Source organism: Panthera uncia, chromosome B4 (assembly GCF_023721935.1).
Source record: "Panthera uncia isolate 11264 chromosome B4, Puncia_PCG_1.0, whole genome shotgun sequence".
Lineage (NCBI taxonomy): Eukaryota > Metazoa > Chordata > Mammalia > Carnivora > Felidae > Panthera > Panthera uncia.
This window is the reverse complement of record NC_064809.1, coordinates 73,591,427-73,616,118: the sequence shown is the minus strand read 5'-3', so window position 1 is coordinate 73,616,118 and position 24,692 is coordinate 73,591,427. Positions and strand designations below refer to the sequence as shown.

General features: G+C 37.2%; 1 protein-coding gene across 2 annotated transcripts in view; it reads left to right on the top strand.

Annotated features, from left to right (window-relative positions):
* Positions 1-7,350: 7,350 nt before the first annotated feature.
* Positions 7,351-24,692, top strand: part of CCNT1 (cyclin T1) — a 28,998-nt gene continuing 11,656 nt past the window's right edge. For both annotated transcript variants that reach the window (XM_049625358.1, XM_049625359.1), the window contains exons 1-6: positions 7,351-7,798; positions 9,574-9,655; positions 16,195-16,323; positions 19,484-19,544; positions 22,014-22,076; positions 24,017-24,062. In XM_049625358.1, the coding sequence (XP_049481315.1) occupies positions 7,638-7,798; positions 9,574-9,655; positions 16,195-16,323; positions 19,484-19,544; positions 22,014-22,076; positions 24,017-24,062 (542 nt within the window). In that variant the 5' untranslated portion in view covers positions 7,351-7,637. The remainder of the gene's footprint in view (positions 7,799-9,573; positions 9,656-16,194; positions 16,324-19,483; positions 19,545-22,013; positions 22,077-24,016; positions 24,063-24,692) is intronic.

Here is a 24,692-nt window from a genome sequence, read left to right as displayed (position 1 = left end):
TCTCTGTGTTTGGTAACCATGGTAATGCCCTGAAGAATTACTATGACTGACACTCCCTTTATCTAAGGAGACAGGATTTATGGGTTCAATGTAGAGCTGGAGTGGGAGTGGGCTAAATAACTTCAGAAAAATGGAGGAATCAAGTGCCAGTTACTCTTTTTCTTGTCCCAGTCTTATGTGTACTGTAAGTTTCAGAAGGCAGCGAGTTGAAAGAGCACAGACCTGGGGTCAAATATTAGTTTTGCCATATTCTTGGGATCTTTGAATAGGTTAAGTCTCTGTTTTATTTTTAAAAATGGTGGGGCGCCTGGGTGGCGCAGTCGGTTAAGCGTCCGACTTCAGCCAGGTCACGATCTCGCGGTCCGTGAGTTCGAGCCCCGCGTCAGGCTCTGGGCTGATGGCTCGGAGCCTGGAGCCTGTTTCCGATTCTGTGTCTCCCTCTCTCTCTGCCCCTCCCCCGTTCATGCTCTGTCTCTCTCTGTCCCAAAAATAAATAAAAAAAAAGTTGAAAAAAAAATGGCAATGGTATCTACTTCATAGATTTAGAATTAAATTGAGATTAGATTCTACTTCATAGATTGAGAATTAAATGAGATAATGCATGCCAATTTCCTCAGTATAGTGTTTAGCATATGATGGAAACGACAGTATTTTAATGTAAATATGGTACTCCTGATGAGTCTTTAAGCTATTTCAAGCAGAGCGCTCAATCAGTTCACACTAGTTTTTAGCTGCCTGTTAAATTTTCAGGAATTTTGCAAGCTCGTTGTTAAACAAGCCACTATTAAAAAGTATCTAAACATACAATTGAATAAACGATATTAAAAATAAAATAGATACTAAAAACTCATCTCTTCCTATACTACATTGTACTATTATATATAGGCTTATTAAGTTATTTATATGTATTGTATCTAGATATTGTTGTTTTTATTCTTTTTTCTCTTTGCTTTTCAGTTTGCGAAGTTTCTATTGACATATCTTTAAACTCACTGATTCTTTACTTGGTTGTGTCCAGTGTATTGATAAGCCCATCAAAGGCATTCATTTCCTTTACAGTGTTCTTCAGTTTTGTTTTGTTTTTTTTTCCCTGAAGTAAGCTCTAGGCCTAACATGGGGCTTTAACTCATGACTCTAAGATCAAAAGTCTACTGACTGTGAGCCAGCCAGGCACCCCTATTACAGTGTTTTTTATGTGATATTTCCTTTTGTAATTTTTTTTTTTTTTTAGAGAAAGAGAGTAGGAGTGGGAGAGAGGGAAAGAGGGAGATAGAGAATCCTATGCTCCATGCTGAGCATGGAGCCTGATGTGGCACTTGAATTCATGACCCTGGGATCATGACCTGAGCCGACATCAAGAGCCGACACTCAACCAACTAAATCACCCAGGCGCCCGTCTAACATTCCCTTTTGATTCTTAGCTTTCATCTCCCTGCTTGCATTACTCATCTTTGTTGCATGTTGTCCACTTCTTCCTTTAGAGTCCTTAGCATATTAGTCAGTTAAATTCCCAGTTTGATAATTCCAAAATTATCAAAAGTCTGGTTCTGATGCTTGCTTTGTCTCTTGAACAGTACTTTTTGCCTTTTGGTATGCCTTATAATCTTTTTGTAGAAAGTTAGATGTGACATATTGGGTAAAAGGAATGGGGGTTTTATATTTATCTGTTTGGGAATTAGGCTGGTATTTCCTGTTTGCTATGGCTATACCTGTCAGAGGCTAAAATTTCCTCTGATGTCTCTGTCTCCCATGTTATCTTTGGGTTTACCTACAGACTCCTTAAATAGGGTCTGAATTTTTAGTTCCTTCCATTGTAATCCTGTTATTATACAGATCTACTGATGTGTTGATAAGAGGGGGAAGCTGGGGAAGTGGTTTTTTTTTTTTTTTTTAAGTTTATTTATTTTGAGAGAGAGAGCATGAGCAGGGGAAGGGCAAAGAGAGAGGGAGAGAAAGAGAATCCAAAGCAGGCTCCACACTGTCAGTGGCGAGCCTGATGCAGGGCTGGAACTCATGAACTGTGAAATCATGACCTGAGCCGAAAACAAGAGTCATCCGCTTAACCCGACTGAGCCACCCAGGTGCCCCGGGGGGAAGCGTTTTATAATCCTATCAGGTCTCAGTATTTTAGTGAGTTTGTGTCCTCCCTGGACTGACCTTCACAAATGCTTATTAACTTATTCCCCTCCCCCACCCCCATCTTAGGTGAAACCAGAAGGCTAGAGGAGGCTGGAGTTGGTTATTTTCCTTCTCCTATGTTGGTTAGGCTCTGTTAAGTAGCTACCATTGAGGACAGGCCTTTGTTAAGGAGAACTGAATGCTCTGGGTCTATTTCCAAGTATTTTTTCTCTCTCCCTGCCAGAAGGATGAGGGGATTTTTCTCCAATCTTCATAGTAAGACCTATGGGGCTCCTGGAGGTAAAACTCATGAAAATGTGGGGGCCCTCAGGAGTTGTTGTTTTTGTTTCAATCTCTCAATCTAGCCTATGTGCAATCTCCAGCAGTTAGTCAACTGCCCAAGTATTCCTATCAGTTTTCTGGTTTCAAAAGTAGTTTTTGCTCCCAGTAAATCATGAGTTTCTGTTCTGCCTCTTCTGATTCTGTCTTTCTAGTTTTTATAGTGGAGGTTTGCCCTGTCATGTCAGTTCTCTGCTGGATCTAACAAGGGTTGTTGATTTTCAGTTTGTTCATGTTTTTTTGTTGTTATGAGAACAGGGGCAATGACTTCCAAGCTCTTTACATATCAGATTGGAAACCAGAAGTCCCTGTCTATTGTTATCTATACGGAGGAAATACTACGTGATGGTGTGTTCATCTCTTCCCAATTTCATGCTCAGTGATGTCATATTTGTAGCCTGAAATTGGCCATAATGGGAGAATTTACAATACAGAATTGGCAAATGCTACAAACAAAAGCTTGATTTATTTATTTTGTTGACTAGACTTAAGAAAGCGATAAGAGAATAAATTAATGTAGATTAAGTTTAAAAGTGTATCATGTTGGGGCACTTTGGTGGCCCAGTTGGTTAAGCCTCTGACTTTGGCTCAGGTCATGATCTCACGGTTTATGAGTTGGAGCCCTACATCAGGTTCTCTCCTGTTGGCATAGACCATACTTCAGATCCTCTGTCTTTCCCTCTCTCTGCCCCTGCCCCACTCTCTCTTTCTCTCTCTAAAATAAACATATTAAAAAAAATAAACATAAAAAAAGTATATCATGTCTATAGCCATTAAATTGTCAATAGCTCAAAAAATTGAAAGATTCTTCAAGTTTTCAAAAACTATTATCCAAGTCAGCAAAAATGTTGCTCAAGTCACTGAAAATAAGTGGAGTTCCAACATTAAGTCTCATTGTTTCACTTTTATTTTATTGATTAACATAAATGAAAATGTCAACCAATAGTCAAAACTATTCTCATTTGTCAAATGAAATCACAGGTTAGTTCTTAAAACAAGAATTTGGCAAAACTGGAGGCGCCTGGGTGGCTCAGTCGGTTGGGTGGCCAACTTTGGCTCAGGTCATAATCTCATGGCTTGTGAGTTGGAGCCCCACATCAGGCTCTGTGCTGATAGCTCAGAGCTTGGAGCCTGTTTCAGATTCTGTGTCTCTCTCTGCCCCTTCCCGCTCATGCTCTGTCTTTCTCTCCTTCAAATATAAATAAACATTAAAAAAAAAAAAGAATTCAGCAAAAGTGGGTTAAAGTATTCTGTGAGAATCAACTGGCTATAAGAAATTTATGATAAAGATTGTAGGCATGCCTGGGTGACTCAGTCGGTTAAACTCAGGTCTTGATGTCATGGTTCCTGAGTTTGAGCCCTGCGTCGGGCTCTGTGCTGACAACTCAGAGCCTGGAGCCTGCTTTGGGTTCTGTGTCTCCCTCTCTTTCTGCCCTTCCCCAACTTGTGCTCTGTTTCTCTCTGTCTCTCTGTCTCAATAAACATTGATTTAATGTTTAAATAAACATTAAAAAAAAAGAAATTTATGATAAAGATTGTATACTCTATTTTTTAGAAATTGTGTGCTACACATCTTTTATGTTGGTAAGTTTATGTATAAACTTATGTACATATATGTACACATATAATTATTTTCTGGATAGCTAGTTGTTAATAATTTACCAGAACACCCACACACCATGGCCAATTTCAAGCTATCAGAGTGACATCAACTGAATGTGGAATTAGGAACAGTTACAAATGGCACACCATCTTTTCATGTTTTAATTTGGAGACTATACAAATGTTAGAAAGAAATTTTTGGGGGGAAATTTCTTTTTTAAATGTTTAAGAGAGGGAGAGAGAGGGGGGGGCAGGGAGAGGCAGAGAGAGAGAGAGAGAGAGAGAGAGAGAGAGAAAGAGAGAATCCCAAGCAGGCTCTGAGCTGTCTGTGCAGAGTCTGATGCAGGGCTCAATCTCATGAACTGTGAGATACTGACCTGAGCCGAAATCAAGAGTCACCTAACTGACTGAGCCACCCAGGGGTCCTGGAAAGAAACTGTTTTAACAGTAGTAGATGGTAATGTTCAACGTGGATGAAATACGACATTTGTAAGCACAATGCAAAATAAGATCAAACCATGCGATATGGTATAATCCTACATTCAGAACAAGATTAATCTAGTTATGAGGAAGAGTAGCTTGATGGGTTTCATTTATAGGAAATAGGGTCCTATTTAAATTAAAAAAAGAAGAGAAAAAAAGGAAAATTCCTCTGGTTTAAGATTTTGTCAATTGTTCTTTCAGAACAACTTATCTGAAGGTTAACATTATTTTTTATTTATTTTTAATTTTAAATGTTTTTACTTATTTTTGAGAGAGAGAGGCAGAGCATGAGTGGGGGAGGGGCAAAGAGAGACAGACACACACACACACACCAACTCTGAAGCAGGCTCCAGGCTCTGATCTGTCAGCTCAGAGTCCAAGGTGGGGCTTGAACTCATGGACCGTGAGATGACGTCCTAGCTGAAGTTGGATGCTTAACTGACTGAGCCACCCAGACGCCCTGAAGGTTAACATTATTTTGACAATAAACATGCAGTGAATACCTACTATGTGCCAGATGGTGTCCTGCCAGGATCCAGAGATAACATTTAAGATCACACAGCTAGTTAAAAGAACAGCTGGGAATTTTAAGGACATTACACTAAGTGAAACAAGCCAGTCACAGAAAGACAAACACTGTATGATTCCACTTATATGAGATAGCTAAAGCAGTCAAACTCATAGAAGCACAATATTGAATGGGGGTTGTCAGAGGTGTGAAGAGAGGGAAATGAGGAGTTGTTCAATAGGTATGGAGTTTCAGTTCTGCTAAATGAAAAAGTTGTAGAGACCAGTTGCATAACAATGTGATTACAGCTGACCCTATGGAATGTACATTTTTAAGTACACTTAAAAATGGCTGAAGGTTAACAACAACAACAACAAAAAAGAGCTGGGATTTGAATCCAGGCCTGATGCAAAACTCATGTTTAGCAATTATTATTATTGCTGCCTACTTTCAAATATTTATCTTCAGTCAAAGAATATTTCCTTTCTCATATTTCCTGTATGCCTGGGTAGCAAGGCATTGATTACCACCTGCATTGCCTAGAGCTTAGCAGATACTGCTAACTTTTTCTTAGAACTTTTTCTTGGAAGACTGGTATACTCAGCCAGGATAGCAAATTCAAAATGGAGTCATTAGTCCAAGGGATCAAATAGAGAACCAAACACAGGTCAGAGAAACAGGCAAGAGGGTTCTGGGAGAAATAATTTTGGCTGTTTAAAAGATTATATAATGACTATATAATTGAAAAAATGCTTATTCTACTAAAAGAAACAAGTCTGTGATATCAGAAGTTTCAAATCATACATTTTTTTAAATGTTATAACCTGAAATAAGTCACTTAAATCTTCCTGAACCTCAGTTTTTCTGTAGTAAAATGTCGCTAATGCTAACTGTAGGTAGTAGATGGCAGAGAAGGGCCTGAAATGGAAGGAAATACTTCTGAGAATGAATTAGAATCCAACTGAGTGAGAACAGCCACGTCTAAAATGGTGAAACTCAAAATATTATAAAAGACAAAGATTCTAAATCTATACCAATTTAATTCAGGCAAATTGAGTGTTTTAGAAAAGCAAGAATACAGTTTACTAGAATGGAAAGAATTATGGCATTAGATTTGATTTAAAAACCTACACTTGTAAGCAGTGTAGTGTAGGGCAAACTACTTAATCTCCCCGAGCCCGTTTCTTTATTGTAGGGTGTTGTGAGCAAATATTTGACAAATATTTATTGACTACGAGGGCCAGGACTGCACTAGGTAAGTGCTATGGACACAAAGATGAAGAAGGCATTGTCCTTGCCCTCAATTTTAATATAATAAACACTATGATAACATCTAATCAATGTTTTCTATGTTCTTATGATCCAGGTACTATTACAAAGGCTTTTAACTAATTATAGCTTCATTTAATCCTTCTCACAACCTGTAGGTACTATTATTACCATTTCCATTTATACGAGAGGCACAAAGAGGCTAAGTATCTTGCCCGTGCGTTCAGCTGGAGTGTATCTCGACGGAGGACAAGGACTTACAAACTTGTGCGTGTGTTATGTGGAGGTGGAAGCTTTCCACAATGAAGGAGTTTTAGTTCATTCGTCCGCCAAACGAGGACTGAAGTACTACTATCTCTTGGTAGTGATATTGGGCCTTTTAAATGTAGAGTCAATAGTGCGCCTGGAACATAGCAATCACTAAATTAAAAAAAAAAAAAATTTGAGAGGGAGGAAGGGCAGAGAGACGAACAGAGGATGGAAGTCGGCTCTGTGCTGAGAGAGCCCCACCCAAGGCTTGAACTCCCGAACTGTGAGATCATGCATGACCTGAGCTGAAGTCCGAAGCTTAACTAACTGAGCCACCCAGGCGCCCCATAATCGCTAAATTCATTAACACTATTCATTTCATTTCATTCCCTTATGTTGAATCACTGTAGCAAGGGATAGGAATTTTTTCAAGGCTTTGGATAAATGTTGTAAAGCGGCTTTGTAAACGGGTAGTTTACACTGTTACCAACAACGTAACAGCTTTCTTGTTGCTTTATATTACGATATATGATAGGGTCACTCTTTTTGATTACTTTCTTCAGTTTTCGACAGTCTCACCTGTTTTCTGTCAAGTTCAGAATCGGCACCATTTTTATACCTCCACCTCCACCACAAACGAAATTCTCTTTAGAACCACCGAGGGGCGCGTGGGCGGGCGCCTACGCCCGCCACAACAGTTACCCTGCCACTTCTTCTACCACGCCAAGGCTAAACCCAGATCTCGCGGGAGGAGATGGGGTTTCAAACGAGAACTTCTAACCCCACCCTACCCCCAGGGGTCACATGACTGGCGCCTGCGTCCTAGACTCAAGGTCTTTCCTGGTTGCCTACTGGCTGTTAATTCGGCTACAGGCTGTCGTGAGGTCCATTCCGGAAGTAGACCCCTGATCTAGTCCTTCTTTGCGGAAGCCTGTCACAACCTAGCCGTCCATCCTCCAGCGGAAGTTCGTCACGTCGCGGTTGCCCCCGCACAGCGGATGTGTGTCGCCGCTTAGGTGACGCTGGGAAGTGCTTGCAGCCTCCGCCGCTGCCTTCTGGTTGAAGCACTATGGAGGGAGAGAGGAAGAACAACAACAAACGGTGGTATTTTACTCGAGAACAGCTGGAAAACAGCCCGTCCCGTCGTTTTGGCCTGGACCCAGATAAAGAACTTTCTTCTCGCCAGCAGGCGGCCAATCTGCTCCAGGACATGGGACAACGTCTTAACGTGTATCCTTGCGGCCTAGGCCTCCGGCCTTGGAGTCAGACCCGCCTAGCTCGGGCGTCCAGGCCTCAGGCTATGTCAGGGACGGAAGAGGGAACAGGGTAGGCAGGGGCTGAATGTCGAGGTGGTAGAACCTGCGTTGGGGCAGCCTCAAATTCAGTGTTTGCGCGAGGGAAGCGAAGCGGAGTTAATTTCCCGCTCGCTCACCAGTGCCATCAGCCTTGCTGGGAATTCGTATCCTTCGCAGTTTTGTGTTTTAACCAGCCTTTCCTAGTCCCTTTTCGTTGTGTTGTGGTCTCTTGGTCTGGTGACTTTCAGATTGTACTTTTCCGCTATGCCCTAAGGGTTTGGTAGAGGTTTCACTGTTGATGGCTGCCTCTTGAACTTAGTGTTTAAAGAGAGTTTTGAGAAATTCAAGACCTGAAGGGCTTATAAAGAAAGGGTGACCTAGAATTAATGCCCCAGCTTAGGTTCAAAATCCGTTCCTCCCAATTATTAGCTGTTTAGGAAACTTGTCAAATTCTTGGTTTTCTCGTCTGTAAAATGGAGTGTTACCCCTTGCATGTAGTTTCTGTGCCCAACACAATGCGTGGTATTTAGATTTTCAAATGGTAGCTACTGTTAAAACTATAGAATTCCAGAGGAAAGAAGGATGTCAGTTTCTGTTCGTAAGGATACAGACCCAAGGATCTAATGTTTTAAAAAAGCATTTAAATAAATAAGCACTTACAAATGTTGGGTTTTTAAATTACTCAGAGTTCTAATGTGTATTTTCTTTGCATTTCAAAGATCAGGTAACTTAATGACTTATTTCACTTGAAGTATTTTTGTTAGAAAATATACTCATTTTGTAACAGACAAAGCGTATATAGTTTTAAAGTCTGAGAGTGGAAAATTATTTCTGGGTGGATTAAGTGTGTTGGGTTAAGTGTGTTTCTGAGTGGATTAAGTGTGTTGCTGGCTGTAATGTTTGTGTCTTAAAGTTGTGCTCCTCTCAAAAGAAGTGTCCTCTTTGTTGCAGATAATCCATTTTGTTTCCTAAGCATCAGTTCAGTACTGAGTTAAGCTTTTTTGTTTTAAATTCTGTTTCCATACATCTAATCCTTTTTTATATGTGTGTTGTTGTTAAGGTTGTTGACGTCATGGGATGACGACCTTTTCTCTGAATAACAACCCACATTGTCTTCTGAGGGCTTTAGAAGTAAAGGCATTTAAGTTTTTTTCTTGTCAGTGAATGAATATAAAATCATTCCATAGTGTTTCTGGTCCAAGGGATCACCATATGAAAAGGCTTATTAGTTGCCAGAGACAAGTGGGAGTGGAAAGTTAATTTCTAGAGGTCAGAAGGTGAGGAGATAGTGGAGTCATACCTAGGGGCCGGATCACGGAAGGTGTAATGTTGTAAGTCATGTGAAGAGATACCCTGAGCTAATGGATCACCACTGCAAGATTTTCAGGAGGCAAGTGACTGGTTTAGGTCTTACGTAAATTTTTTATATCCTTGATCCCCCACGTGCTAAGAAGCTTGCTTGTGTATCAATTTAGCATATTGTTATATTGAATATCTGTATGTATGTAAGGCATTATGTTAGGTGTCAATTGGTGGTTAATAACTTGGTGAAAGAAAACAGATTTGCTCTTTAATTTGGAAAATTATGTATGATTTTCCTTTAGAAGCATGTATTGTGCATGGCTGCATGGTCCTTTTGGGAGGATATACAGGTTGTATTTTCGGGAATCGTGCTGCCAGTCTGTTTTGGGGCCTTAACGAACATTTTAGCTCACAATTGACTATCAACACTGCTATAGTATACATGCATCGATTCTACATGATTCAGTCCTTTACACAGTTCCATCGAAATGTAAGTCTTTTTTTGTATGTGTAATCCTTTCGTGATCGATTCCAACATGTGTGTGTGTTTGTGATCTTTGTTGGTGAACTGGGATTTCAATGGGATCATTATGTGCCACACTGAATCCAGTTCTTCCAATTTTCCTGCTTAGGTAGTTATTTGGTAGGCTTAGTGTATCCTTAGAATAGGTGGATTCTCTATAAAAAGATTATTGAACACTTAAACTTAGCATTTTGGGGATGGGAGAGGAGCATTAAAGGGGAAACAATGCTTAATTTCAGTGTAATTTTTGAAATACTAAATAATAATATAGTCACAGGAAAACAGGTGAACGTAAATGATTCAGTGACCAGTTGGGAAGGGAAGGCACATTATGTGATGACTGGGGGGTGACTTTTAAGACAGGAAAAAGAAAATAATAGTAATAAAGGGATTTTTTTTTTCTGGACAGAATTGTAAATAGTGCTATTTTCAGTTTTGATACCTGAAATGGTCCTATTTAACATTATTATAAGTGACTTGGAAGCGAGTGCATAGTGATTTCCCAGTTGCAGGTAAGACTATATTTGTTTAATAAAATCACAAGGTAATAGGGTTAAACCTGATGAATACTTCGTATGGATTTGTGAGTCAAATATTTCATCTTTTTTTTAAAGAAAAGTTATGTTTTGTGGAAAAGTTTTCAAGACTTGTCCTTAGGATGATAGCTTTGACCTCTTTTTTTTTTTTTTTTTTTTTTTTTAATGCCATAGAAAGAGAATCTGTGAAGCTAGCTATTGCTCCTGTAAGATATTGGCATACTCACAGGAAACCCTTTGGATCTGTGGATTAAGTGTTCCGAATTTTTGCCAATTATCCAGTCAGCTTGGCTTTGTCCTATCAGTAGACCTTTTACCTGCAACCATGCCCTACCTCTGATTGCAAGGAGCAAACTAAGACAGAGAAAAGCATTTATTGAGGGTATCTGATAGTTCTAGAATAGAAGGCAGTGTGGATAAAGAATGAAATTTGAAGACAAAGTCCATAGCTGTCTTGCCAATTCTAAAAGTTTTCTAAATGTCTTCTCTTTTATTATGGTAAAGTATATTTTTTCCTTATTTCCTATGTATTACACGCTTAGCAAGGACAGAGACTCACTTTTCTGTATATCCTCCAAAGCACCTTCAGTAAATTTGAATGAATATGACTTGATACTTATTCAATATAGAGAGACTCTAGTGGATGACACGACCTTTCCCAAAATCCAGTGACTTTAAGTTTGGGATTGTTGTTTCTCTCTAGAGAATTGATTTTAGGCACATTTGAAAATTAACAGATCAAAAATATCACCTTTTAATATCTTAATTTTTAAGAGTTTACTTGTGATAAGTTGAAATTCAAATTATAAAGCACATCATACATTATTGTAGCATTGATATTTGTCCAGTCAAGCTGCCATGCATTTTTCATGTTATTAATTTTTTTTTTTACCATTACAAAGGTAATAAATACTTATGGTAAAAATTAATATAGAAATGTATAATGTAGGGGTGCCTAGGTGACTCAGTCGGTTAAGGGTCTGACTCTTGATTTCAGGTCATGGTCTCACAGTTCATGAGATCAAGCCCCACATTGGGCTCACTGCTGGCAGTGTAGAGTCTGTTGGGATTCTCTCTCCCTGCCTCTTCCCCACTCGCACACTCTCCCTCTCTCTCAAAATAAATGAATAAACTTAAAAAAAAAAAGTAGGAAAGAAAGACATGTATAATGTGGAAAGTGAAAGCTCCTTTGTAATCCCACCCTCCAGAGGTAACCACTGATAAATGTTTTGTCATTTTGGGTCTTGGACATTTTTTTATAAATATACTAGTATTTATTTCTAGTAAAAAAATCATTTCTTACTATACTCTTATGCGAGTTGCTTTTATCAGTTAACTGTATATTCTATCTTTTTGTATTGGCTTTTCATTACAGTTGACTTTTGAACAGGGTGGGGATGGGGCACTGACCCCCACATAGTCAAAAATCCACATATAACTTTTGATTGCCCAAACACTTAACTAATAGCCTGCTATTGACCAGAAGCCTTACCAATAACACAGTCAACACATCGTTTTTTGTGTGTGTTATATATACCATATCCTTACAATAAAATATGCTGGAGAAAAGAAAATACTAAAATCATGAGGAAGAGAAAATACATTTATAGTACTGGACTATATTTATAGAAAAAAACCCACATATAAGTGGACCCACACAGTTCAAACCTGTGGGTTTTTTTTGTTTGTTTGTTTGTTTGTTTGTTTGTTTTTTTTTAGTTTTTTTTTTAATGTTTGTTTATTTTTGAGAAAGAGACAGAGTGTGAATGGGGAGGGGCAGAGAGAGGCAGAGACATAGAATCTGAAACAGGCTCCAGGCTCTGAGCACAGAGCCTGACACAGGGCTCGAAGTCACAAACTGGGAGATCATGACCTGAGCCGAAGTCAGATGCTTAACCCATTGGGCCACCCAGGTGCCCCAAACCCCAAATGTGCCCCCAATGTGTTTTTGAGGGTCACTATACTTTAAATGGTCACATAGTATTTATTTGTGTAGTTACTATAATTTATGTCAGCTCCCTATTGGTAGATATTTGGGTTGTTTCTAGTTTATTAATTACAAATAGTGTTACATAAAATTGGTACATACATAGTATGTGACTTATGTGCTTGTTCTAATATAAATTCCTATAGGTGAATTGCTGTGTCCAGGAGACTGCATTTGAAAAATTTTTATGTCAGTTTGCCCTACTGAGATAATATCAGTATACATTGTTTCATTGTGCCAGTTTGCCCTACTGAAAGATTATATCAGTATGCATTGTTTATAGCACTGTAAGAGAGGATCCTTTTCTCTGCTTCATCACAAATAACTTGTATTCATTACATCAGAACTTCTATTCATTACATCAGGAAATGCCAAGTTTTAACTACTTGTTGAGCACTTGGGATACAGTGGTGAACAAGATAGAGGTAGTCCTAAATTATTTTCTTAATTTACATTTCTTCAGTTAGTGAAGTTGAGTTTCTTACACCTATTGGTCATTGTTCTTATGAAATTGAAGAATTGACTAAAAATTGTTGATTCCCTTTGTCCCGCTTTTATCCTGATTTCCTAATTTATATGAGCTCTTATGTATTACAGCTGTATTTCACATGTTGTGGGTACTTTTCTCATTTTTCAGTGTTTTGGAGCCTAGAGCTCTTGCTTTTTAAACATTTGTTTTTTAAAAAAATTTATTGAAGTTGAACAGTAGAGCATAAAAATCTGAAGTGTGCAACTTGATTAATTTTTGCATTATTGTATTTTGCATCACTTATATCAAGATAAAATATATTTCAAACACCCTGGAAGGTAGAGAGGTTGCCTTTCAATGGAAGTAAGTTTTATTTCTTTAGTGAACATGATTGAATGATTTATTTTTACTTAAATAGATTTGTTTTTACTTAAATACTGGCATTGCATTACTCTCGTTTTGAGAAGAAATTTAACCTCATGAATTGAATTTCTATATGTATTATTTTAAATATTTTCAAATGGGGGAATATAAAATTAGTGGTGAGCAACTTGGTATGTGTGTTTGTGTTGTATTTCATATATTGTAAAATGTGGGTGTTGTATTTTGATACCTAACTGATTTGATTATGTGTATTTTCTTCTGATTAGCTAATCCGTAAGGGGTCAAACTTAGTGGTTAAGAGGATGGGCTCTGGAGTGAGACCTGTCTAGATTTGGATTTTTGTTGCACTGCTTACTAGTTCTATGGCTTTGGGTAAGTTACATAGGCCTCAGTTTTTTCATCTCTTTGGAGTCAGTAACAGTGCCTGTCTCATAGAGTATTAATAAGATTTAAATGAATTAATTTACAAAATGCCTGTAGATAGCAAACAAATATTAAGTGGCATTTTTATTCTTTTATTTTTTAATTTTTATTTTTTTTAATGTTTTTTAATGTTTATTCATTTTTGAGAGACAGAGACAGAGTACGAGCAGGAGGAGGAGCAGAGAGAGGGGGAGACACAGAATCGGAAGCAGGCTCCAGGCTCTGAGCTGTCAGCATGGAGCCTGAGGTGGGGCTGGAACTCACTGACTGCGAGATCGTGACCTGAGCCGAAGTCGGACGCTTAACTGACTGAGCCACCCAGGCGCCCCAGCGTTTTTATTCTTTTAAAATGTAGGAGCGCCTGGGTGGCTCAGTCAGTTAAGCGTCTGACTTAGGCTCAGGTCATGATCTCACGGTTCATGGGTTCGAGCCCCGCATCCGGCTCTGCGCTGGCAGTGCGGAGCCTGCTTGGGATTCTCACTCTCTCCTCTTGCTCAGCCCTTCTCCCACTCACTCTTTGTCTCTTTCAAATAAATAAACTTAAGTAAAACAAAATGGAGAAAATCTTAAACTCTTACCTGGTATAAGAATTCCTCTTAGAAACTGCCTTTAATGGGAAAATGTTTTGCTAAACTGGCTTGGTAAGTGATTCCATGAGGAACAATGAGTATTTACATGGTTGACTGCACAAAAGTTAGATTAAAGTTTATCTCTTGTAGTCACTTCATTATTATCTTGCATTCTTAGTTATTGTTAGTATACTATGTTTTAGTTTCTGCCTTTCAAATATATTTTTAGCTCTTTGAAGGCAAAGTTGTAGGCTTAGAATCTTAGTATTGTCATTAAGTAGTTCTTTTCCATTTTTTCAAATCCGTTATAAAGTCCTGTTAATTTTTATAGTGTTAACTGTTTTTATGTCTCTATTGGTGCGCAGTCATCATCATAAAATTAAAAGAAGACAGAGAGTAAAGGAGGAAATGATGATATTCTTACACTGTTTGGAGATAACCCTGTTACCATTTTAGGATTTTTTTTTTCTGCGTGCAAATACATACATTTAGTGAAACCCTATTAATTTTCTAAAATCATGTCTGTGTTTTTTTTCCCCTCCTTATTTGTATTGCTAGTTCCTACTCTAAACTTTATTTTTTAATACCTGGATTATTAATTTTTTTTTTAAATTACCTTTTAATGCATTTCATTCTTTCTTCCTTTCGGTCCCTCCTGGGACCAAAGATATCTTTCTAAATGTTTCTTAAACTATACATTTTTTTCCCTAAAATCTTTAGCGTCACTCTTTTGTGTGTTGTTTTTTTAATGTTCATTTTATTTATTTTTGAGAGAGAGAGAGAAAGCGTGCGCACATGCATGTGAAGGGGGCGGGGCAGAGAGAGAGAGAGAGACCGAGAATTCCAAGCAGGCTCCCCACTGCCAGCGCAGATCCCGACACTGGACTTGATGCCACAAACCATGAGATCATGACCTGAGCCCGAAATTGGACCTTAACCAACTGAACCATCCAGGCGCCCCTAGTGTCACTCTCTTGTTAAAGATCTTTTGTGTTCCATATCCTGTTATCTGTGTCACCTACTCAGTTTAGTGTGCTTCCTGCTCTGATTCCCCACATCTTGTTCATGACAATTTTCCTCTGGTTCTGCTGTGCTTATCCTAAGGTCTAGGAATGTATGTATATGGAGCTTGCTGCATACAAATAGGGCTCCATACAAATATGAAGGAAATATGCAGCCAATATGAAGGAAGAGAATTGTTACTGTGAATTGAATTTGTGGATAAAAATCTCTTCCAGCAAAGTAGCAGATAGCAGGGATACAAATAAGTATTAGAATGCTTGTCAGTTCTACTCAGTAAAGTGGATATTTAAGTTGTATAAAAAATTATTTACTGTATTTCTTTGACTCCTGCCTCTTGCCATTTCCATCTTTGATTCATTGAAGTATTCTTGTTAAGATTCAAAAGAATTCTTCCTGAGGTTTTCTAGATCACTACCAAGCTACACTTATGTCCTATTGCTCTAATCTCTTATATTGTTTAGTGACTGAATTTGTTGTCTACTTGTGTGTTGGCTTGAGATTCTTTCCCTCCCTAAGTGCTTTCTTTGTATAGCCTCTTGAATGTAATAATATTCTTTGAATTCCCTTGAGATTTGTGCTCCCTCATATGTAAGTGTACTTGAGATAATTCACATAAAATAAAATTTATCCTTTAAAGTGTATGATTAGCTGGTTTTAAAGTGTACAGTTAACACACAAAGGTGTGCAACTTCACCATGATCTAATTCCACAACATTTATATTACCCCAGAAAGAAACTTCTTAAGCATTAGTGGTCGCTCCCATTCTTCTCTTCTAGCTCCTGGCGACCACTAATTACTTTCAGTGTACTCCTTTAAAAAAAAGTATACAGAGGGCTATGATATAAACTTAAAGAAAGAATTTCATTTTAAATGAAAAGCCAACTATTTACACCTAGTAGTTTCTTGCATTAGGTATTTAGTTTGTTGAAGGATTGGTTTTCAGGAGTGGATGTGAATTAATGGGTAGGAGAGGGGAGGATATTTTAAGTAGAAGAAAAGGCATTAACAAGAAGTGATGAAGTTGAGGCAGGCCAAGAACTTGGTTTGAGACTTAGTTCTTTTTTAGATCTCCTTCGATCTAGGAATAAATACAATTTATTTTCTCTCCATCCAGTCTGTGGCTCCAGCGGCCTTATTTCTAGCAGCTAAAGTAGAGGAGCAACCAAAAAAATTGGAACACGTCATCAAGGTAGCACATGCTTGTCTCCATCCACAGGAATCACTTCCTGATACTAGGAGTGAGGTAAGGGATTAATTACACATATCTGTTTTTTTTTATTTTGATGATGATTTAATTTTGTAACTTTGATTTGCTGAAGTCTAAATGGGGGCTGTTAAACTTTCAGTGTTTTCCTTTACAAAAAATCAGAAACGTTATGGCAAAAGTTAATTGTATACATTATAGTAGAATTGGAAAACACAGGAAAACAGAAAGAAAATATATTATTTAGATATAATTTGAACCACGGATATGTAGGTGAATCATTATTTCCAGCTGCTTTTCTATGAATAGCCACACACGTACATATTTTGTATGTCTTTTTCACTTATTATTATCCCAGATATTTTCTTTTTTTAATATATATTTTTTAAGTTTATTTATTTATTTTGAGAGAGTGAGAGATTGGGGCAGAGGGAGAAAGAGAATCCCAAGCAGGTTCTACACGGTCAGCATAAGGACTGGCACGACGCTCAAATTTCCAAACCATGAGATCATGACCTAAACCGAAACAAGAGGTGGTCACTTAACCGACTGACCCACCCAGGTGCCCCCCAAATATTTTCCCATCTTATTCTCCATTTTCTTTAAATGTTGAGATAATTTATTTCCTTATGTACATACATAATCATTCATTCTCTGCTAACATAATTTCCAACTTTTTACCAGTATAATATTGTGAATAGTACTCTTACAAATATATTTTTGTTGTGAATTCTTAAAAAAATGAGTCCTGTTACTTTTTTTTTTTCAACTTTTAAAGAAATTACAAAAGATTTATATGCTTGTTATGAAAGAACCCAAACATTTGGGGCGCCCATGTGGCTCAGTTGGTTAAACGACTGGCTTCCGCTCAGGTCATGACCTTGCAGTTCTTAATTCAAGCCCTTGCATCAGGCTCTCTGCTGTCACTGCAGAGCCTGCTTCGGATCTTCCGGCTCCCTCTCTCTGTGTCCCTCCCCTGATGGTGCACTTTCTCAAAAATAAACATGGAAAAAAAAAAAGAATCCAAACATTTAAGAATCATTTGAAGTAAAAGTTAAAGCTCATCTTCCTTCCTCTTAGCAAGATATTACTGATTATAATTCCAGTATATATTCATCAGACCTTTGTCCTATGCATGTGCACATAGCTTTTTTTTACCCTCCATTTTTTAAAGAGGGGAAACTCTGTCCTGGCTTTAGTAGTCTGTTTGGGGTGCAGGGGGTGCCTGGGTGGCCAGATGGTTGAGTGTCCAACTCTTGGTTTTGGCTTAGGTTATGATCTCACAGTTTGTGAGTTCAAGCCCCATGTTGGGCTCTGCACTGGCAGCACGGAACCTATCTAGAAACTTCTCTCTTCTTCTTTCCCTGCCCCTCCCCTTCTTGTGTGCTCTCTCTAGAGTGTGTTCTCTCGCTTTCTCAAAATAAATAAACTTAAAGTCTTGTTGGAGAGTGATGAGTTGTGAGAAATTTTGAGGTCTGACCATTTGTAAGTATTTAAACTATGGGTTTCTGTTACTAGATTACTTCCGTCTCTTACAATGGATGCATGAGTCATCCTTTATCAAATAAATTTGCGTGTTTTGCTCATATTGGAGAAAGTAATTTTTGAGAGGGTTCTTTTTATTTTGATAATAGCCCCTAATTATGTGAATTGTTTTGCAGTGTCTTGACATCATTTTCTCTGGGTACAGCAGTAGCTCTTCTTGAAAGACTTATATTGCCCTGGACATTTTTTTTTTTTTTTTTTTTTTTTTTGGCTTTAGACTAGTAAATAACACTGGTCCATAGAACTGACCAAATAAAACAAAATTTTATTTTAACAAAGTAAAACAAAAAATAATTCTCACTTTTTTCCCTTTAAAGTGTATTTATATAACTTCTCACCTGAGTTTCTTTTTTTTTTTTTTTAATTTTTTTAATGTTTATTTATTTTTGAGAGACAGAGAGAGACTGCATATGAGCAGAGGAGGGGCGGAGGGGCAGAGAGGGAGAGGGAGGCACAGAATCCAAAGCCGTTTCCAGGCTCTGAGCTGTCAGCACAGAGCCCAATGTGGGGCTCAAACTCAGGAACCGTGACATCATGACCTGAGCCAAAATCAGATGCGTAACTGACTGAACCATCCAGGTGCCCCTCACTTGAGTTTCTATTCCTCATGAGATGATGAATCTTTTTTTTTCTTTTCTTTTTTTTTTTTTTTTGTAAGTATAATTTATTGTCAAATTGGTTTCCATACAACACCCAGTGCTCACATGAGATGATGAATCTTAGAAGATATTTTCTTCACTATATGGAGAGGAGAACTGGCATAGTTTAAGTCCTTACTGGACTTCCTCAGGATCATAAAGTGGAAACTTCACTACAGTATATAGATCTAACTCCTCCCTCAGTCTCATTTTCCTAGAGGTCTAGACCATTTCTTTCCAATAGAAATATAATGGGAGTCATGTGTAATTAAAAATTTTTGACATTTCATTGAATTTGATTTAAAATCTTCATTTAAAAAATGGAATGTTCATTTAAAAGAAGAAATTTTAATGATTTTATATAATTTAACACCAAATATAATATCAGCATAAAATCAATATTAAAACATTATTGAGGTAATTTGCATCATTTTTTTAAATTAAGTCTTCAAAATTTGGTGTATATTCTATTACACATTTAAATTTAGCTACATTTTAAGTGCTCAGTAGCCATGTGTGGATAGTGGCTATAGTATTGGCTGGTACAAATCTGAGAGAGTTTTTTTCTGTTAGTTTATTCCCTTTTCCTTTGAACTCTTCTTATAATTTTTAGAAATCTACCTCAAAGGTTTATCAGTAGTCAAATGTTTGATATTGCCTATAGTACTATAGGAAGGATCTACAGATGTATTTTGGTGATGTTGAAAAAGATGTATTTTTAATTATCTGTGTCTACATCACAAATATTATTCTTGAAAGTGAGCCAAATCTCTGGTGCCTTTTCTGTAGCCAGTTATCAATAAAGTGTTATATCTCAGTATACTACTTTTTTTCTTCTTTTAAGAGGAGAATTTGTGCTGAATAGATACAAGGATTCTATTTTAGTTCCTACTCTACCTCCTAACTCCATTCCTGCCTTTTATTGCTTTGGTTTCCCTGGAAGGGGTGTTAGAATTGTTTACACTTCATATATTGTGCCTTTTTGGGGAATAATTTATCTATCTTCTCACCTGCAGGCTTACCTGCAACAAGTTCAAGATCTGGTGATATTAGAAAGCATAATTCTGCAGACTTTAGGTAAGTTTATTTTTCTTTAAAACATTAAAAAATGAATGTAATATAATATTTTAAAATTTGCAAAATAGGAAACAGGAAGAAAATTTCTACTGAAGGTTTTGCAAATTATAGAGGTTTTGCAAATTGTATAGTGTGGAGAGTGCAGGTATAGCCAACCTATAGAGTAGCAGTTAGCAGGGTGTTTAAATTTTGGGTTCATGATTTGCTTTTTAAGGTTGGTCAATTTTTAAAAAAGTTTTTTTTAAGTGTTTGTTTATTTTTGAGAGAGACTCACACATACACTGAGTGTGAGCGGGGGAGGGGCAGAGAGAGAGGGAGACACAGATTCTGAAGCAGGCTCCAGGCTCTGAGCTGTCAGCAGGGCTCAGACCTCATGAACTGTGAGGTCATGACCTGAGCTGAAGTCTGATGCTTAACCAAATGAGCCACCCAGGCACCCCCGTTTTTAACTCTCTGATAAATAATGGCAGAAACTAAAGAACTTTTTTCCTTTATGGATTTTTATGATCTGTTTGTCATTATATTTATTTTATTACTATTATTATTATTATAATATATTTTTAATTTTATTTTTTATTTTTAAAAATTTACATCCAAATTAGCATATAGTGAAACAATGATTTCAGGACTAGATTCTTTAATGGCCCTTACCCATTTAGCCCATCCCCCCTCCTGCAAGCCCTCCAGTAACCCTCAGTTTGTTCTCCATATTTATGAGTCTTTTCTGTTTTGTCCCCCTCCCTGTTTTTATATTAATTTTGTTTCCCTTCCCTTAGGTTCATCTGTTTTGTCTCTTAAAGTCCTCATATGAGTGAAGTCCTATGATTTTTGTCTTTCTCTGACTAATTTCACTTAGCATAATACCCTCCAGTTCCATCCATGTAGTTGCAAATGGCAAGATTTCATTCTTTTTGATTGCCGAATAATACTCCATTGTATATATATACCACATTTTCTTTATCCATTCATCCATCAGTGGACATTTGGGCTCTTTCCACACTTTGGCTATTGTTGATAGTGCTGCTGTAAACATGGGGGTGCATGTGTCCCTTCGAAACAGCACACCTGTATCCCTTGGATAAATGCCTAGTAGTGCAATTGCTGGGTTATAGGGTAGTTCTATTTTTAGTTTTTTGAGGAACCTCCATACTATTTTCCAGAGTGGCTGCACCACCTTGCATTCCCATGTTTGTCATTATATTTAGATATAGCATTTATTTTTAAAATTGGTGGTCAGTGTTTAGCAAAGTGGAGGTGGAGAAATTCAAGCTATCATGGTTGATGGGCAATGCTGATGATGCTATTATCTATTATTATTTTTATCAGAGACACTGCTTTTAAAAGCTTACCAAATATGGAAAACAAAGATTTTTTTCTTAGTTCTATTGGGCTGTTTTTCTCTTCTCTGGGTAAGGGAAGATTTCCTGAGTCGTGTTGGAAAGTTACTGGTATAGCTGTATTTTATTGCATGTCTGTACACACAGTTCTGCAAAGCTTATCTCTGAAGTTTATGTTAATTAGCTTTTTACTTTAAATTATCTTCAAAGTAACATATTTTAGGGGACAATGATATTTTTCTGGTGGAATAAATTTTTATTAATATTTTAATGTGGAAGCCACTAAGATTTAATTTGCCTGAGTCATCCATTTAGAATAATTTACATCATGTAAATTTCTCAGTAGAATTTTTTAATTGTATCTAGAAAATTTTATTTACATATGCAAAAGAAAAGAAACTTACTAAAAATTTTTTATAGACCAATTTCTCCTTAAGTATTTTTTTGGTAAACACCATTTGGGGTTAAATAAATGATTACTACTTACTATTATAAGTTAGAATGTTGAAAAGAAACAAAACTGAGATAAAAGTAGTAGTTTTTTTTAAATTTATTCTTATTTTATTAAAATTTTTTTTTAAGGAGTATTTTTTTTGGTTTGTTTATTTTGAGAGAAAGAGAGCATGAGCAGGGGAGGGGCAGAGACGGAGGGAGAGAGAGGATCTTAAGCAGGCCCCACACTGTCAGCGCAGAGCCCAACGTGGGGCTCCAACTGTGAGACCATGACCCGAACCAAGATGCTTAACTGACTGAGCCACCCAGGTGCCCCAAGAGGAATAGGTTTTAAAATGTTTTCTCAAGGTTAAGCTTTAGAAGTTATACTTGAATGACTGTTTATTCTAACCTTATATTCTATTGTCCCTAGAAAAAGTGTTTTCTATTTAGAGATTATTGGTTCCTCAGGAGTCTTAAAAGTGCATTAGCTTTATTATCTAGCTCAAGATATAAGTGTCATTGAAGATCATATGTCTTAGAGAAGAGCATGCTGTGTATGTTGTGTGACCCTCTTAGCCTCTGAACAGCACTTTTGGGAGAGGAAAATGAGAGAGGCCATTAATGATGACTCAGATAGAAGTATAAAATGACTCTAGTATCTTTAGCTTTTTAACTAGTTATTTTATTTTTTTAAAAGGATTTGAACTAACAATTGATCATCCACATACACATGTGGTAAAGTGCACTCAACTGGTTCGAGGTAAGGAATCCCAACTTGAAACGGTTGTCTTAAATTGTTTTACCATTTAATGGCTATGATTTATTTATGGTGGACAGATATATAACAGCTAATTTAGCTAGAAGTTAAATTGAAAGGACTACCTGGTTTAAATCAAAACGAGTGTTTCTAACTTGGGATTTTATTTTATTAAAAAAATTTTTTTAATGTTTATATTTGGGAGGGAAAGAGCGCGAGCGAGCACAAGTCGGGGAGGGCCAGAGAGAGAGGGAGACAAAGAATCTGAAGCAGGCTCCAGGCTCTGAGCTGTCAGCACAGAGCCCAACGCAGGGCTCAAACTCATGAACCATGAGATCATGACCTGAGTTGAAGTCAGACACTTAACTGACTGAGCCACCCAGGCACCCCTCTAACTTGGGATTTTAAAGTTGAGTTGGTGGGACTCAAACCCACCAATGGTGGGATCATGACCTGAGCTGAAGTCAGACGCTTAACTGACTGAGTCACCCAGGTGCCCCGAGGATTTTTTTTTTTTTTTTAATGTTTATTTTTGAGAGACAATGAGAAAGAACATGCGTGTGGGAGAGGGGCAGAGAGAGAGGGAGACAGAGAATCTGAACTAGGCTCTGTGCTGTCAGTGCAGAGCCTGATTTGGGGCTTGAACTCACGAACCATAAGATTATGATGAACCCAAGTTGGACGCTTAACCCACTGAGTTACCTAGGTGCCCTGGGTTCTTGGTTCTTAAATTTTTTAAGAAAAATTCTCCGGTTAAAGAGAATTAGCTTCTTGAGGATGTTTCTCAGAGCCTGGAGCAGATTTTATAAAGTCAAATCATGAGTATCTAATAGCAGTTTAAGGTTATCTTGGGAGTGGTGATCTTAATTTGATTTTAGGGTTGATTGTCCTAGGCCACTCAGAGGATCATGTAGAATTTATTTGACTTATTTCCATGATTGACAAACCCTTGGCAGGACTTCCTTTTTTTTTCTAATTTAACCTAGTAGCTATAATTGCATGAAACCTTGTTCCTTTTACTTAGTTTAATAGTAGTAGCAATATCTAGACACTTGTGCATTGGAGTGCCTTTTCATTTTGTAGATGAAACTAACATTTGGCTTTATTTTATATTTTGCTAATGTGTGCTTCATCTGTAAATTCCCAAAGTTTTCCCAACTTTTTGTGCAGCATTGGTGGTATAGTGGTGAGCATAGCTGCCTTCCAAAGTTTCCCCAAGTTCTTTATATTTTGAAAGCATAAGAAGGTTTATTTTGAACAAGGATAAGGTTAAAGAGAGGTAGATACATGCTAATATTGAAAAGACTAAGTTTTAAGAAAGATTAAAATTGGCTTTATTTTACCCAGAGAAGTTTTTTGGGGAAAGAGGGATGTGTCATTGTTTTTTTTTTTTCCCCCTTGATTATGATATGTCAGTAATTCATGTTATTTGATGATTTGGGGTATGAATCACAGGATACTCCATTAAAAACCTTTTTTTTTTTTTTTTTTTTTAAAGCACAAATCACTTTTACCAAATATATCAAGGTCTTCTGGGTTCTGATCTTGCCTCTAAATTAGTTCATCTTCCAGTTCAGTATTTCTCAGTGAACTCTTGCATCAGAATTTCTGGGTTACCTGTTAAAAATGCTTGTATCCTTCTCCAGACATACTGAGTCACACTGTAGGGAGGATGTCCAGGAATTGCATTTTAAACAAGTACCCCAAATATTTGGTGTGTAAAAAGCTTGAGTTCCTAGGTCTGGAAGCAGCATAGTTACTGTAATTACAAAAACTAATTTGTCACTTTTGGTATAATGTTAAATAGCAGGTGATCAAGGACCCTGTCTGCCTTATTCGTTATGATATTCTCTACGTGGAAATATTAAATGTTCACTAAATGATTGTTGAGAATGAAAGGAACTAATAATTTTTCCTCTCTCCCCCCCCCTTTTTTTTTTTAGCAAGCAAGGACTTAGCACAGACTTCTTACTTCATGGCAACCAACAGGTTTATATTTTAATATTTTTCCCTTATATTTTGGGATAGGACTTTACTTGGGTTGGAATTGTCACCTTTTGAGGGGTATGTGGAAAGATACCAGGTCTGGCACTTAGTAAACTAGAACCCAAGGACCCAGGATGGATCTTTGATAACAATGTGTTAACAGACAATTCTCTGGTAAATGTTGATTTTTCTATACAGTTTTCATACTGTACCTTAAATTTCCATGCTGTTTAACTTGCTAAGGTAATATAATTATGTAGTACTGATTGTTTGGTAGCCTACTCAATTCTGCATGTCTTACCTTTCTTTAAAATATCCAAGAGCATAGTTCTGTAAGTTTAGGTAAACTTGGGGTTCATTGACAGTGACTGAGAATCTAATTTGGAGGATTCTGCAATAATTATGATAATGAAAAGACTTCCTTTTTCTTCCTCCATTCCAGATAAATGGGCATATATATGTGTAAAGAGTTATAATAATTTTCTTTTTTCTTGCTTTAAAATAATTAATATATAACTTGTATTACCAAATTATTTGCTCATTCTCATCTCTAATTGATTGTTCATGAAAACCAAAGATAACTTCTGTTGACTGCCGGGACTAAGAAGTTCACTTTTATAGCCTGATAGGAGA